Here is a 17,149-nt window from a genome sequence, read left to right as displayed (position 1 = left end):
AAGAGGGAGATGAACGACTTCGCTGGTGGTGGGGCCCAGTGTAATACAGAGTTTTATCATTTTGAAAAATCTTTGGAAAACAAAGACTGCCGTTAGCAAAGATGCAGGGGGCTTTACAGGTAGGTTCCAAGGGAATTGTAACTTGTGAGAAGCAAGGGTGAGGGCTCTTGATGAAGATGTTGGAACTTCTCTGTACAAGATGACTTCTCAAGTGGCAGATGTAAACCCTAAGCGGAGAGCATGAATGGGCGAGAACTGGGTTGCTCCTGTATCTTCCCCTTTGACTGTCTTACTGGAAAGATGTGCTCTTCTGAAGTTTAACATAATTCTTAAAACGCTGCACATAAACGCAAAAACCATGTTGAGTACAGTATTGCGGGGGGGGGGTGTCCCTGAGTAGAATGTGCCTGTGTTTATAAGGGAATTTGGGGTCATAAGCAGCAGAAGAGAAGCAGGCTGCAGAAAGAGTTGTGGGTTTGTGATGTGTGAGCTGGCCCTGGCGTGAGCGAAGGACGAGGAAGGGGAAGCAGAGCCAGGGCTGGGGGTTGGGGGTTCTGAACAGAGCTGCTGGGGGGGCTGTGTGTGAGAGCGTGGGGACCCGCTGGGTTCCCAGGCTGCCCTCTATAACTGAAGATCATTGATTTTACGGGAAACCATGTTTACAGACAGAGTGCTGATCGACCTGCCAAGTTGACTTCTGCCTCCTTAAGTAAGAACTACCTTTTTCTTATTGACTTGCTGATAAACAGAGTGAGAGGGACAGCTGGCTGGGTGGGAGAGTTCTGGATAGCCTGAGGTCCTTGAGCTGAAGGGTTGGGCAGGTTTAAGAGATTGCTTCATCTCTGTCCTCAGGTCCCTTCTGGTCCACCCCATCCCTACACCTCCCTGGGACCTGCGGGGGAATCCAAGACTGCCTCCGCCTGGTTCCCCGGCAGTCCAGGCACAGGGCATGGAAGAGATGCTAATCTGGTGAGGTCGTCTCAAGCTTTAGTGCCCGTCCCCAGGGTATCATGTGAAAATGCAGATTCTGATCTGGAGTGGGGCCTGAGGGTCTGCGTTACGCAGGCTCGCTGGTGAAGAACGATGCTACTTGTCCCTGAGCCACACTTTGTTGAGCACGGTTATAAAAGTTTCTGCTTGTCGCGGCCAGCGTGCATTGAAAGGAAGCCCAGAGCATAGATCGTGAAGTGGGGTCCTTCTTGACCACTGGTGTCTCAATGGGCTGTCCTCACTCCTTGTGAATGAGTGGTATCCCACGTGGCTTTTCTCGTGGGGCAAGGGTCACCACCATGGGGTCATCTGGCTTTTGGAGGTGGCCACACTGTCATCCTTTCTTGACACCTTTTGCTTGGCTATAGAAAAACAAAGTTAGGTGAGTTTCTAAAAGTCCCATTTAGCTGGATGGTTTGTGGAGGAGGAGGAGGTAGGAGAGAACAGAGCAAGAAAAGCCCACCAATTAATTGGTAAACGCTTGCAGGTTTCTCTGGCCTAGCCCAGGCTGGAGAGGAGATTGGCTTTGCTGTCGATACTGAAGTCCCTAGTGAAGCATCAAAGCTGTTCTCCTTTATCAATCGTGGCCTCCCCTTCCAGCATGTTCCTGTAACTTACCAAGCATTTATGACATTGATTTTACAATCGGGCTGTTAACCCTCCCGCCCCTTCAGGCCTGCCAACCTTTTTGGCCCGAGCTGTCAATCAGATGTCGTCCAGCCAATCAGGCGCATCCTTAAGAAGAGCCACCCTGGATTCTCACCTGTATCCCAGCTAAGCCTTCTGAAGTCCCATGGCATTTGCCGTTCGGTTTGGTTTAGTGTAGTCATCTTCGTTTAAAATCACTGTGTCTTTTCTAAGGCACATGGAACTTTGTTGTAACGGAGTTAGAGGTTATAAGCTTGAGAGGTGGGGTGTGTGTGTGTGTGTGTGTGTGTGTGTGTGTGTGTGTGTGTGTGTTTTGAACAAAACAGAGGACGCATTCTTCCAAAAAGTTCTTTCTCCGGACACTTCTGGTAAACCTGCCTTCCCTGTCTTTTCCCGAGGGGGAGCTGTTGGTTCACTGTGCAGTCAAGAATCAAGAAATGAAAAAAGAATGGGAAGATGGGGTAGGGTGGGGGAAGAGAGAGACCAAACCCAGCCAAAACCTTCATCCGATGTGTATGAATGAGATGTTGGGTGGAGAAGCAAACAAGTGTTCTCCAGGAAGGAGGCGTGTGTGTGTGTGTGGGGGGGGCAGCCTGAGCTTTGCAGGCGAACAATCAGGGCCGTGCAAGAGTCTGAGTTGCCTTAGGATCCATGCCGGGACGGAAGGAATGCCCCTGTGATGATGTGACTACAGGAGCAAGAGAGGTGGTGGGTGACCTGAAGCCTCCCTCCCCAGGGGGAGGTGAAGTCTCAGGGGGCAGATTCAGCTCAGTGGCACTTTGGAGTCCGAAACGGAAAAGCCCTAGGGCTGAAGGACAGCTGCTTGAGCAGCTACTAATAACTACGAGGCAGGTGTGGAACAGGGGCTGGCCGAGCCCAGCTGCCGTCTCGGTTTGTCGCTAAGATCCCTGAGAGCAGAAACCGCCACACCAGTAGTGACTGGGCTCCTTCCAGACAAGGCAGGATCGACGCTGCTGGAGGGGGAGCCGGCCAGTTGAGGGTCTTTCCAGCTAACTCAGGCTGAGATTGTGTGCCGTCACAGTCGTAGTATGAATGAGGCCAGCTCACTCGCGAGCAAGGGTGTTCTGTGGGTTGGGGAGAGGAGGTGGGATTTTGGAGATCTGCCTTCTGGTTCACAGTGTCAGGGCGGCACTGGGCCTGTTCTTACAGTTAGCTCCTCAGTGTTACTGCTTGTCAAATGGGATGGTGCTTCCCGGAGCCAGAGGGGATGAGTGTAGCCACAGCCCCGCTGAGGGCTGGCAGAGCCTGTGTGGCCCCTGTGGACTTGCTCTCTGAGCCGTGCAGCCCTCAGTCACTTTCCTTTGAGCTCCTCAAACTAGACATTCAGCCAGTAAGAGCAGTGGCAGCAGCGTCACCTCCAGATCAGCGAGCGTGTCCCCACACGGGCTTACTGTCCTTCTTCTGGGGGTACAAAATCTTCCTCGTCTCGTCCATCCATCCCTGGTGTTCCCTTGGCCCACGGACAGTGCGGTCAGCCAGCACGGACTTGGTGTTGGCCTTCTGTATGCAGTAGGGCCGCCACTCTGTGTCCTCGGCGCGGCCCGGCGAGGTGACGCGGTCTTCGTCTTCTGCTGTGGCTCGTGGCCCAGCCCTGACTCGAATGCTGTGCTTGCAAAGAACGGAAATTCGAGCTGGCCTCCAGGGGGTGGAGCAGCCGACGGTCCGAAGACCAAGAGGGGGTCTCCTGTGTGCCCCCTTCCCCGTGCTCCCCACTCCTGCCACAGACCCTGGCCATAAAGACCCCGGTGCCAGCCGCCTTCTGTGCGCTCGTTGGACGGCGTGGGGAGATCGCTGGGGTCCCCGCTGCCCTTGCGGTCTCTGTTGTGGGTGTGGACAGAAGCCTGTTAGAGTGCTCTGTGCGGGACCTAGCCTCGGCCCTCCTAACCTCTTTCCTTTCTCTCTCTCTTCCCCCTCTCTCCCTCCTCTCCCCCCTTGCCTCCGCTCTTCAGGTCCGATCCGTACTGGGTGCAATGAAAGCTCCACGCAGGCCTTACCATGGAAGGCTGTGACTCGCCTGTCGTCTCGGGGAAGGACAATGGGTGCGGTATCCCTCAGCACCAGCAATGGACTGAACTCAACAGCACCCACCTCCCCGACAAACCCAGTAGCATGGAGCAGTCCACAAGCGAGAACCACGGGCCCCTGGACAGCCTGAGGGCCCCCTTCAATGAACGCCTCGTGGAGGGCGCCGCCCCGGCCGGCCCCGCCGCCGAGCCCGCCGGCAAGGAGGTCAGCTGCGACGAGTGCTCGGCCTCCTTCGCCAGCTTACAGACCTACATGGAGCACCACTGCCCCGGCGCGCGCCCCCCGCTCCCCCTGAGAGAGGAGAGCGGGAGCGACACCAGTGAGGAGGGAGACGAGGAGAGTGACGTGGAGAACCTGGCTGGGGAGATCGTCTACCAGCCCGATGGCTCAGCCTACATTGTCGAGAGCCTGAGCCAGCTGACCCAAAGCGGGGGCACCTGTGGCAGTGGCGGCGGGCCTCTCCCTCCGCTCTTCCTGAACTCTCTCCCCGGGGCGGGGGGCAGGCAGGGGGACCCGTCTTGTGCTGCGCCAGTCTACCCACAGATCATCAACACTTTCCACATAGCCTCATCCTTCGGGAAATGGTTTGAGGGCCCAGACCAGGCTTTCCCGAATACCTCAGCCCTGACGGGGCTCAGCCCCGTCCTGCACAGCTTCCGCGTTTTTGACGTGCGACACAAAAGCAACAAGGATTACCTGAACAGCGACGGCTCTGCCAAAAGCTCCTGCGTATCCAAAGATGTTCCCAACAATGTGGACCTGTCCAAATTCGATGGCTTCGTGCTCTACGGCAAGAGGAAGCCCATCCTGATGTGTTTCTTGTGCAAACTCTCCTTCGGGTACGTCCGTTCGTTTGTGACCCACGCGGTGCACGACCACCGAATGACCCTGAGTGAAGACGAGCGGAAGATTCTTAGCAATAAGAACATCTCCGCTATCATCCAAGGGATTGGCAAAGACAAGGAACCCCTTGTAAGTTTTTTGGAACCAAAAAACAAAAACTTTCAACACCCTTTAGTTTCCACAGCTAACCTCATAGGCCCCGGACACAGTTTTTACGGTCAGTTTAGTGGCATTCGAATGGAAGGGGAGGAGGCTCTCCCAGCCGGCTCTGCCGCGGGCCCCGAGCAGCCCCAGGCCGGCATCTTGACCCCCAGCACCCTCTTGAACCTTGGCGGGCTCACCAGCTCGGTCCTGAAGACCCCCATTACCTCAGTCCCCCTGGGGCCTCTGGCCTCCAGTCCCACCAGAGCCTCAGAGGGCAAGGACTCTGGGGTAGCAGCAGGAGAGAAGCAAGACGTGGGCGATCCAGACTGCCTCTCCGAGAAGGCAGAGCCGGCCGAGGAGGAGGCGGAGGAGGAGGAGGAGGAGGAGGAGGAGGAGGAGGAGGAGGAGGAGGAGGAGGAGGAGGAGGAGGAGGAAGAGGAGGAGGAGGAGGAGGAGGAGGAGGGTTGCAAAGGACTCTTTCCAAGCGAGTTAGACGACGACCTGGAGGACAGGCCCCGCGAGGAGTCCGGGGCCGCGGCAGGCAGCAGCAAAAAGGACCTCGCTCTCTCAAACCAAAGCATTTCTAACTCCCCCTTAATGCCTAATGTGCTCCAGACCCTGTCGAGGGGCGCAGCTTCTACTGGTTCTAATTCTGCTTCTTCCTTTGTTGTCTTCGATGGTGCGGACAGGAGGAATCGTTTAAGCTTTAACAGTGAGGGCGTCAGGGCCAGTGTGGCAGAGGGCGGCAGGAGGCTGGACTTTGCAGACGAAAGTGCCAATAAAGACAATGCCACAGCACCGGAACCAAATGAAAGCACAGAGGGCGACGATGGGGGCTTTGTCCCCCATCACCAGCACGCTGGCTCCCTCTGCGAGCTGGGGGCTGGGGAATGCCCCTCGGGGAGCGGCGTGGAGTGCCCCAAATGCGACACGGTCCTGGGCTCCTCCCGCTCGCTGGGCGGCCACATGACCATGATGCATTCTCGTAACTCATGTAAGACACTTAAGTGCCCCAAGTGCAACTGGCACTATAAGTACCAGCAGACCCTGGAGGCGCACATGAAGGAGAAGCACCCGGAGCCGGGGGGCTCCTGTGTCTACTGCAAAAGCGGGCAGCCCCACCCTCGGTTGGCGCGAGGTGAGAGCTACACGTGTGGCTACAAGCCTTTCCGCTGTGAGGTGTGTAACTACTCCACAACTACCAAAGGCAACCTCAGTATTCATATGCAGTCCGACAAGCATCTCAACAACATGCAGAACCTGCAGAACGGAGGGGGGGAGCAGGTGTTCAGTCACTCGGCCGGGGCGGCGGCCGCGGCGGCGGCGGCGGCGGCCGCGGCGGCCAACATCGGCAGCTCCTGCGGGGCCCCCTCACCCACCAAACCAAAAACCAAACCCACCTGGCGGTGCGAGGTGTGCGATTACGAGACCAACGTGGCCAGGAACCTGCGCATCCACATGACCAGCGAGAAGCACATGCACAACATGATGCTCCTGCAGCAGAACATGACCCAGATCCAGCACAACCGACACCTGGGCCTCGGCAGCCTGCCCTCACCCGCTGAGGCCGAGCTTTACCAGTACTACCTGGCCCAGAACATGAACCTGCCCAACCTGAAGATGGACAACACCGCCTCGGATGCCCAATTCGTGATGAGTGGATTCCAGCTGGATCCCACCGGGCCCATGGCCGCCATGACACCTGCTCTAGGTGAGGCTGACTGCGTGTTTGTTTGTTCTGATGGCTTGAGTTTAACGGGGGAGCAGTGAGAGTAGACCGAGGTCCTGTCGATGCAGTTGATTCTGTCAAGTCCTGTGGATTCGGCTCTGATTGTTACTTTCTCAAGGCTGGTTTTGTGTGAACTTGAGTGACGATCAGATATTTTTCCCAAGCACCCTTTCTTGTGTGCATATGGAGGATCGTATGCATTCAGCAGACCCACGATTATATTCCGGCTCCACAGGCCGGGATGAAAATTTCAGTGCTGCCTCTGGTGTTTGGCATCTGGTCCACTTTCCTTTCTCTTCCCATCCTCTCTTCCTTTGTCCCTTTCTCAGTTTGAAAAATCGCCACCACTATCTGAAACTTTTGGGTTCCGCTAAATATTTGCTGTAACTTACAGGAAACTTGCAGCTCAAGTTTTTAAATAGGGACAGTCGTCTCCCTAAGAGCAACTGGAAACCGTAGCGTACCTTATTCAAATAACCAAAGGCTGGTTCTGCGCCGAGCGGGGAGCCGTCCGGATAGGTTTCTCAGAGTTCTTTCTCCAGTGTATTCGTGAGGATCTTGATGAAAGAGACCCGTTGCTTTTCTTTTCTGTTTTGCGTGAGTTGTCAGTGATAAGTATAGTTGGGAATTAAATTGCCCTGGGGCACCGTAGGGAGTGGCGTGCTAGAGGAAGAATGAAAAAATTCTAAAATTGTACATCAGAAAAAGCAAAGTTTTAATATCTGTTAGATGCTGGTTAACAGAGCCTTTGTTACCATGAAAAAACCACCCATGTTAGAGAAGGTGAGTTGGCTGTGTCCGGGCAGCAGGTCTAACCGACTGGCTTCATAGACCTAGAATGGGATCAAGAAGTTAGGATTTGGATGCCAAAAACCATGAGTCTTTGCATGAAAAGAATCATGGATCACTTTTGGGGAAGAGCCTCTATGGCAAGACAAGGTACGAATCAGTTTCACGAGGACCATTACGATGTTTGGGTCGTTCCTGCCCCCCCCCCACCTGTGCCTCCGACAGGCACTGCCTGGTCTCCATCCCCCCGCCCCCCGACCCTGCCAATCTCGTGGGACCAGTGGCAGTGGCCTGAATTAAACAGTAGTCCCTTCCTGACATGAGAATAAGTTGTTCTCGGCAACAAAGCGTGAGCAAGTACCTTTATTATGGCATGGTTTAGGTTAATGCCAGGGGCCAAGCCTCACCAGTTGGCATGTCTTCGTGTGGTGTTTTAGTGCTAATTGCTGCTGATGAGTTATATTTCATAGCATTTAATTTGTTTTTCCTGCTATGCATTTAAATTTGAATCCTTGCTACTTTAATCTTGTTTTCTATTTTGGAATATTGACCTGTGGATCCTTTATTACCAAACGATTTGAAGATATTTTACCAGCTGGTTAATAATGGATGTACAGGGATCAATCATCTTATTTGTCCCCAGAGTGAACCATAGGGGATACACACCAAGGGATGGCATCATACTGTAAGACTTTTTGTTGTTGTTGTTGTTGTTGTTGTTAAGCCTATGGGAATTGGGGTTTTTCTCATCTGGAGATTTAAAATCTTAGTGAGGCAGATCTTGGAGTAAATCAAATATAATGTAAATGGAATGAAGACACAGAAAACGGATGGGTTCATACTGGGTCAAAGTGAGATCTTTTTAATTACCCTTGAAAACCAGTAATTCTGACTAAGGCTTGAATTAAGCGGTAGAAAAATATCATGCTTCTTATACAGGTGTGTGAGTCTGTGGGGCATCATGCATTTCGGGCATATGGCAGGTGCAAAAGAGATAGAAGAATGGATCCCTGTGTTCTGGACATACATAGCAGATCCATACTTTATTTTTTAAAGAGAACAGAGTTTTTCCTTCCAAGGACCTTCTACAGGTCAGCCAAGCAAAGGCCCTTGAATTTTCAGGGTTACTGCTTATCAGCCAGGTTGAGTCTCTGGAAACCTCCAGCGCCCACTGTAGGCCACAGAGCTGCCGAGATGGAGAATCACAAGTACTTTATCCTGGAAGTCTGAGTGGGTGTGGGTACGGGAGCGCATGCCCAAAGGGCTTAGAGCGTAGGTCGTGTGACCTTGGTAGAAGCCAACGTATGCGAAATGTGAAAGGGCGATAACATTCAGTTCCGTCTGCAACCCTACCGATCTTTCATGAGGCCATTTGTGAAAAGGCTCTAGGTGTTAATTAGGTATTACTGGGTTCATGCAGGGGGAGAAACATTTTTGTGAAATACCCTCCTGCCTCCAAAGTTACTGTTGTCATACTTCCTTTGACAGAACGTTCTCTTTTGTGATACCAAGCAGGTGCTGATTCTGGGGATGCTTTCTTTCTGGAGGGCTCTAAGGAGAGGGTCAGCACCCTTGGGTCTGGTCTGGTTGGATGTGCTGCCATTTGTAGGTAAGATACTAGGCTGGAGGCCTTCGAAAATATCCTTCCAGACATCCCTTTAAACGATAAAGTTGAGCACAGCATCGCCAGTCAGGTCGCTTGTGAGGCACCTGCGTGTTTCCCAGGGAGCCGACTGGCCATAGATTTGGGGGACGGGCCTCTGCTTCTGTCTTGGAGTCTAGAAGGTGTCTTTTAATCCACGTGCCTCTCTGGTGATGTGCTGATAACGCAGACTTTTGTGCCAGGGTGTGAATTCTAGTGTTAGACGTGGGGACCCCCTCGCCGACGAGATGATCTCTCCAGTGTAGCTCAAGAGTAAACCCATGCTGAGTTCTTACTTACAGGGGGCTCTCTTCCTGACTTCCTCTGCATGGGGTGAGGTTCCTTCACTTCTTGGGGCGCTGAATTAGTTCCTTCTGGCTCTACAGATTTGTAGGATTCTAAGCCTTGGGTTTGTTCCTCCAAGGTACCATTCTCGGAGAGAGTTTTGGCTTGCCTGTCACCTTCATTTCACTGCTTCTCTGTGTCTGTCTTTGATTTGCATTTCAAGAGCTTGGAATGGGAATAGGGACTTAACTTCCTCTATGCGTCCAGAGGATTTCTCATTTTTACTCAGGCATCCAGCAAGTGACAGCTGAATTTCTCTTTAGAGCAATATTGATGTGCTGAGGTTAAATTTAAAAAAGTGGGGAAGATTTGATGCTTCAGGTGGTTGGCATCAGAAACAAATATATGTTTGCTCCTTGTCTCACCCTCTGGGCAGTCTACGCTTTGACTGAACGCCGTGTGTGTTTCATGGATGCTACCTGGCCTTCGTCCCCATTAAGGGATGGAGCTTTTAGGCTTTTTTTTTTCCCCCCTTGTCCTAAAAAGAATGTCTTAGTTATGGCTCCTCTCATTAGGGGAGATGGCAAAAGAGAAGACAAGCAGAAAGCTTCCTGAGCCTTCTGGAATGCACGTGCAAAAGATTTCTGTGGCTTGCTAGATTGTCCGCAGGCTTCGAACACAGCCAGACTGCTCAGTAGAACCTGTAACAGATCGTCTCTTAGAGGTGCCTCATGTAGCATAAATAAGAAAATCATTTAAAAAAATCTTTTATTTAATTAGCCACTAACTTGGATTCTAATCATTCATTAAAAAAAAAAATAACCTCAGTCCAACCATATGTAAAAGGTCAAATCTGAGTATCAGTTGGGGAGGGTCAGGGGAGGACATAGTAGCTCACGTGCCCATGTGTTTGGGGGCGAGGTGGAAAACGGAAGCCAGTGTTCAGCGTTCTGCTTGGGAATGGAGGGAAGACCGCTCTTTCCAAGCCCTTTTCACAATAGAAATAAGAGTTTGTAGCAGTAATTTCCCACCGGTGAATGAGAGCCTATCCCTGGTTTATGCAGGGCAGTGATGAGCTGACAAGTAACGGGGTGGAGAGGGAGGAGCAGGGCTTCCTCAGACTCTTTTTGGGAACTGCATGAGCTGACCTTTGCATGTCATCACCCAGCTTGACCCACTTCCTGAACCTGTACCATTTTAGGTACAGGTTCTGCACAACATCTGCACAGGGGGCCGGGCACTCTCTAGAGGTTCAGTGATGTGAAGTCTGGACACCTGCCCTAAAGAGGGATGGGGACACAGGGCTCTGCACGTGGCTGACGACAACGGAGAATGTGACGTGTCCCGTAGCAGACCTACATTTCGTGCACAGTGGGGGCTCAGAGAAAGGGAGTGACCGTATTCTTGGGGACATGTAGGAGGAGCTGGCCCCGTTGACAGGCAGGCAGAATATTGACCCGTGGGGTGTGCTGGGGAATTAGGGAGACCGTCCACTCTCCACTGCTGTAGCCCCTAGCCACATGTGGTGATCTAAATGTAAATGGATTAAAAAGAAATAAAACTGAAAATCCAGTTTCTTGGTTGCAACTTAGCCGTGGCTGGTGACTAACCCATCATCGGACAGTGCAGGAAGTTCTGTTGGGGCTGTACTGCTGTAGATAAATTCTGGGCCCGGTTCTGATTTACCACGAAGGCTTCATATCTTAGAATGCAGTTGTAACTAACGTCCATCTTTTAGGGGTCTGGAGTTTCAGATTCTGTTATGTCCAGTAAATGGTGTTTATTCCTATCTTTTCTTGGATCTGAGTGAGGGACTGAATTGAAATATTCAAAAGACTATGGTTCTGGGTGTTCTTTCCCAAAAGAAAAAAAAAAAAAACAACAAACCATAAAGCCTTCTGCAAATTTCAGAGTGTCCGTGGGAAAGATCTGAACACATAAAGTTGATTTTTGGCGGGGGGAGGGTAGGGGGTGGTGTTTCCAGTTAGTAGCACCTGGCAACACTTTTAAATGTGCTCTTTTTTCTCCTCGCACCTGGGTTGAGGGTGGGGGAGGCTGGCTGGTGCTGTGAGCCTGGCCTCTGATGCTCTTCCCCTCTCCTCCCCCCCTCCACAGTGGGCGGTGAGATCCCCCTAGACATGCGCCTCGGGGGCGGGCAGCTGGTGTCGGAGGAGCTGATGAACCTGGGCGAGAGCTTCATCCAGACCAACGATCCGTCGCTGAAGCTCTTCCAGTGCGCCGTCTGCAACAAGTTCACCACGGATAACCTGGACATGCTGGGGCTGCACATGAACGTGGAGCGCAGCCTCCCGGAGGACGAGTGGAAGGCCGTGATGGGGGACTCGTACCAGTGCAAGCTCTGCCGCTACAACACCCAGCTCAAGGCCAACTTTCAGCTGCACTGCAAGACAGACAAGCATGTGCAGAAGTACCAGCTGGTGGCCCACATCAAGGAGGGTGGCAAAGCCAACGAGTGGCGGCTTAAGTGCGTGGCCATCGGCAACCCCGTCCACCTCAAGTGCAACGCGTGCGACTACTACACCAACAGCTTGGAGAAGCTGCGGCTGCACACGGTCAACTCCAGGCACGAGGCCAGCCTGAAGCTGTACAAGGTAGGACCTGGGCTGCCTCTGGAAGGCATGCGTGGGATCGCTGGGAGCTGGGGGCTGGGGATGGCTGGGGATGGGTGACAGTCTCTGTCACGGCGGGGTCGGCGACCGGTTGGTGTTGGAAGGGGCGTTGGCGCCCGCTTCTTCGTGAAGCTGCAACGTGCTGGCGGCTTCTGGTAACCGAAGGTTCTCTTTGAGAGCTGTGCCATTTTGGAGGGCGGGTTTTATGGACAGAGACAGCAGCCCGATACTTGCCCCTAGACTCTTGTCACCTGGCTTTTCTCCCTTACAGTCGTGTAGCTTTTGTGTACCTTTGTGTTCCTGCGTTGCCCCTTTCCCCTGCGTGCTTCGCACTCCCCTTTTCCGTCTCCTCCCCCCTCCTCTTTAATCTCCTCTCTCCTGGATGCCCCTGGAGTCCGTAGTTCATTTGTTTGTGGATTCATTCATTCATTCATTCATTCATTCATTCAGCAGATATATATTGAGCACCTACTATATGCCAGGTCCTGTTCTGGACACATGGCTACCTCCATGCACAAAATAGACACCCCCCCCCCCCAAAAAAAATCCCTGCCCTCATAGTGCTTCTATTCTCTTGCAGAGAGATGGGTGATAGACACAATGAATAAATTACATAGTTGACTACAGGGTGGCACATGCTATGGGGAAAACTTTGGGGTCTGTTAAGGGGGCTCCTTTGTTCTTTCTCCCTTACTTCCTTGTTCTGTGCCTTCTTTCTGTTCCTTATATTTACATTTCCCCTCTCTTCCCCTGGACTTCTCCCATCTTCCTCCTCTCCCTCTGCCTTCTCTTCCTTCCTTCCTGATGCCCCGCCCCTCCCCCCCTCCCCTCCCCCACCCCCCCCCAGTCTCTCTTTCGGTCCATAGCCGGTAACGGTGAGGAGGAGGTGCTCACATACTGTAAATAGTCCTTTCACTTGCGAGGCAGAATTGCTCCAGACGTTCCTATTGATTTTCACTGGACTTAAAGCCTCACCTTTTTCTCTAATCATCCCATAATGGCTTTAGTATGAACAATCAGGTACAAATCGCCATAAATTTGCCCAGCCTCCTCCCACAGGCCGTCTACACCCTCCCTCTTCCCTTTGCATTTTCTCCCTTTTATCATCAGCCTCTCCCTCCCCCCTTCCCTTTCACACCAGTTCCCACACTTTTGGGCAAGGGAGCCCTTCTGTTGACCCTGAGCTAGTTTAATCCCCTTTCTACTCATGGTGATTTTAAAGGGAGACTCCAAATAAGGAGGACTTCGGGTCCTTTCCCCATATCCGTCTCTGCTGAGATTGATAACTGTGATTCATTTTACAACTGGTCGTCTTCAGCTTGGTGGGAGGCCTGTGTAGCATGGATAAGAAACTATTTTATGGAAAGGAGGAGAAAGCGGAAATGAGGTGGTGGGACTAGAAGGTTTTGGAATTGACTGCTGACCCCAGCATGGATGGGCTGGCATGGTGCAGTGGGGAAGGTCTGAACACCAAGCAGCCAACCCCCTTGCTCTAAGTGAGCAAGAATCTCACTGGATGGCTTAGTTTTGGGCCACCCTTGAAAGAAAAGGCTCCTACTGGTCAGTTTAAGTTAGAGGTCTCAGGCGGCCGTATGGTGGTGCTGATGTCCAGAAAACCTGATGGAAAACCCATAGAAAAAACCTGTTTCCAAAGGACCTGACTGAGCGAAATTAGTTCAAAGTACTGTGTGTGGCCATGGAAGACTGTATGCAACTTTGATGAGGGTTGTTTAGAAGTGGCAAGAAGCCAGCCTCTTCCATCTGAGGGGGGAAAAAATGCCCTTTAGATGATAAAACGTGCGTGGTGGTGATTACCTCTCCACGCTACATCCTCCCATAAGAGTATACCACGCTCTTGGCTTTGCTTCTGAAGGGCCTGGAACCTGGAGGATTCACCTAGATGATCCCTTTTTGGTCCCCAAACCACCTTCATGGGTCACACCTAGCAAGTCAAGTGGAGGCGGTTTCCTGGGTGGGTGTCAGGGAGGCATTTTGTGTGTTTCCATCTGTGTTTTGCTGAACTGTGGACCGTCCTCTTCTCTGGCCTTATTTCTCTCTCTCTCTTTTTAAAAAGATGGAGAAAACTCCTACTTAAAAAAAGGCATTGCTGGTGGAAGGGCCGTAGGTATTGGGGTGTAGGATAGAACTTGGGAACCAGCACCCAAAGGAGAAATCCTTGAATGGTGCACTTGGCTGGCGCAACCCCGGGGGTGAACCCCGCCCCCCCCCATTCAGAGCAGAATTCCCTGTGTCAGGAGCCGTGGGTCATTAGTCTGGTCTCATTAGTCCTTGGGTAATGAATGTCCCTTGGCTCGCGGTGGCTCTGCTGTGGGGGCGGGGAGCTCTCAACCACTCCTGAATGACACAGCAATGGGCTTATTCCAGTGCATGCAGCAAGCCTTTCTGTCCTGCAGTGTGACTAAGACAGACTTCTCCTGCCACCGAGGGGGCTCTCTGTCCTAGGGTGTCACGAGTCTGTAGGTTTGGGGTGGGGACTGGAGGTGGTTGAGAGTCAGTTTTTCTCTAGGCCCTGGTGTGGCCTGTAGTAAATGGAGATTGATTGCATGTTATTTTTCCTCTTGCTAATGTAATCCATTAGCCCAGCACATGCATAATCAGTTTAGAGCACAGTTAACTGGATGTAATCGAGTTCTTTACTGTCTGCTAGAGAAACAGCTCCAGATGCTGCTGACCTGGGGAGGGCACCAGGCTTCTCACACACAGCCCTCCTTACTCACCCCTTTCCCAAGTCCCACCCTCACTGCCCCCTCTCCCTCCCAAACAAAACCCGTCCTGGTCCTCACCCTGCCCCATCCTGGTTCCTTGGCAAAGTATTCATTGTTGGTCAGGGAAAGTTCCCGACTTGCTTTCTGCTGCACCTGCTCAAGCAGCCATGATGGAGGGGACTTCCTAATGGGTCTCCCAGCCCTCTCTTTCAACTGAGGTCTTTATTCCCTCCTCCTCTTTTTTCATGTTGGAGGAGACAGAACAGCCGTCTCAGGAGATGCAAGCAGAGGCGTAGCTTTCTGGTGGGTCGTTTGACCTCACCAGTCCAGAGTCCCTTCCCTTGGTGTCATAAATGCTGGGACAGACGTTGCTGTATTAAGACTGAGATGTCTGAAAGCATGAGCTAATTTCTAATCCGGACCGAGAGAGGGTTTCGTTAATCCAGTACCCTCATTCCACCTCCCCAGAGAAGAACAGAAACGAACAAAGAACCCTGGTGATAGTATCGCCTTTGCATGGAATCGTCAAGTTTTGATTGTGTGAGAGCAGTTTTTAAGTCAAGATTCACGTTCAGTGAATTCTTCCTCCCTGCCTCCTAGAAGTGGAGGGGAGTGTGTGTGTTGGGGTGGGGCAGCTGGAGAGCCCCAGGCATCAGATGGAAGCTGTTTGCTTTTCTCCAGGCCCCCAGGTCGCTTTGTGAAACACTCATGATCGAATTCCTTGAGTGTTTTTTTGTGTGTGTGTCATAATGAGTGGTGGGCTCTGGCCCAGCTCTTAGTGGTCCTCTGCCCATATCCTCACACCTGCCGTTACTGGGCACTGTGACTGATCGACCCCGTGGGAAGCCCAGCAGGCTGGGTTCTTGGTTTCTGTCTGCAGTGATCCATCTGAGCCAGAAAGGAAGTGTGTTGTGAGGAAGGTACTTGTCTCTCTTCAGGGCTTGAGCTCCAGAATGTGAATTCTGCACCTTTTTCCCTTCCCATGTAAATGATCACTCTCCTCTCCCTGAGGGACCTGGCCACTCCCCCTCTCCCTCCACCCATAGAGATGTCAGGTGCTCTTGCTTACCTTGAGCAGGGGAGCAACAGATACTGACAGATGCCTGCCCTGTGTTCTCCTCCATGCTCTCGTAGGTCCTGAGTCCCCAGTGTGTGGGTTCAGAGCTAGTGTGGGCCCTTGGGTGTTTATCTGGACTTCCCTGCTATGTGGCATCCATGGTGAGCTCTCTGAAATTTGTAGTGTCTTCTGCTTGGGGGGGAGAGAGTGCAGAAAGGACAGTTGGAGATCAGTGCACACCTGCCAACTATTAGAATCTGGTTTTCCCTTTGGTATTTTTCTTCACCTGAGAGTCATTGGACTGGAAATCCATCAACTTTAGCAGATAGACGAAGACCCCACCAGAATCTGTTACTCAAAGAGTTCCCAGCCGAGATGCCTTTGATTGGGTATGATATGAAAGCCTGAAGGTTTCATATGAATCTTAAATTATACACAGAGGAGGTCATCTCCCATGGAGTTGTTTTTGGGCCCCATGTGAGCTGCCGTGGGCCAGCTTGGCAGAGGGTGAGACACCAGCTCTACTTGGCTGAAAGTAGGAGGTAGACTATGGCACCAGTTGACTCAAAACACACACCCACCTTCTCCACTCAGTGGGCTTGAACACTTGCCACCCCACTGGGATTCTGCAAGGTGAGAGGAAGTAGGAAACCCTCCGTCGGACTCTGCATGACTTGAGAATCCATCTTCCCTGTTCTTTCCCTGACTCATAAACTCATTGGGGCTCTCTCCCAGCAGGGCCATTAAATTCTTCCTAGGGTGGATGGACAGATCAGAAGATACAGAACAAATCTGACAACGATTTCATTGACAGTCTGCATTCTCCATGCTCCTTTATGGTTACGCTTGGGGGGCGGGCTGTCTTAAGAAGACAGCTGCACGCTTCATGCCTACAGGTGGTGACTGGGAGCCTTTGTCTTTCTTGGCGAGCAGAAAGCATAAATCCTCTGGTGACCCTCGCCTCCCTCCCTGGCTCTGCGACGTGTTGGAGGCCCTGGTGCAAGCGTCATCTGGTTTACATCGTCATTCTGGAACCAGTTTCCTCAGACCTTATTTTCTCATTACGTTGACTTTTTTTTTTTTTTTTAAGTGCATACTTTCGCCTTTTTCTTCCATACCTTGGTGCCTTCATCCAAAAATGAAAGGAGGGGAATGTTTTCCTGTGGTTGATTTAGAAGGTGTGAAAAGCCAGATGTTTTGGTAAATTTTAGCCCAGTTTGTCTCCATGCCCTCCATCTCTGAGAGCAAGCAGCCGGGCATCTGAAGTTCATGTCCCTCCCTTGATTCCTGGGCTCCCGGAATGTGGGCCGCCTGGAGCACGCCTAGGAGACTGCACGTGGGCCCCGTGGCCTTTCCCTGAGAGCCTGAGTTGGCTCTCGTGGCATTTCTGACCACCAGTTAGCTTAAAGGGTTCTTTAGGAAGATGGAAAGGTCAGATCCTTTTTGGAGGGAGTTACTCCTTCTCTGCTGTGGTCACTGTGGCCATGATGTTGCCAGTGTGTGCAGTGGGAATGCACTCTCCACATTTCTCTGCAGAGCTTCCTTGCCCTCCCTTCCCATTAGAACCGTCTCAGCCACCTTGATCAGTACCCCCCTCTCCTAGCGCCACCTTGATCAGTA

At 52.1% G+C, this 17,149-nt stretch overlaps 1 protein-coding gene across 6 annotated transcripts in view; it reads left to right on the top strand.

Moving 5' to 3' along the window:
- The window catches only part of ZFHX3 (zinc finger homeobox 3), a 244,097-nt gene that overhangs the window by 83,237 nt on the left and 143,711 nt on the right, over nt 1-17,149 (top strand). For 4 of the 6 annotated variants that reach the window (XR_012374614.1, XM_073880062.1, XM_025888786.2 and 1 more), the window contains exons 2-3: nt 3,609-6,382; nt 11,232-11,728. Coding sequence is in view for 5 of the 6 variants with exons in the window: in XM_073880062.1 (XP_073736163.1) it covers nt 3,655-6,382; nt 11,232-11,728 (3,225 nt within the window). In the remaining variant the exon portion in view is untranslated. The remainder of the gene's footprint in view (nt 1-3,608; nt 6,383-11,231; nt 11,729-17,149) is intronic. The other 2 variants (XM_073880064.1, XM_025888787.2) reach the window with 1 other exon arrangement.

The sequence above is a fragment of the Callorhinus ursinus genome, unplaced genomic scaffold (genome assembly GCF_003265705.2).
Source record: "Callorhinus ursinus isolate GAN/ISIS: 27379988/994484 unplaced genomic scaffold, GSC_fseal_2.0 scaffold37, whole genome shotgun sequence".
NCBI classification, from domain to species: Eukaryota; Metazoa; Chordata; class Mammalia; order Carnivora; family Otariidae; genus Callorhinus; species Callorhinus ursinus.
The sequence above is the reverse complement of the archived record's forward strand: the minus strand, read 5'-3'. Positions and strand labels throughout refer to the sequence as shown.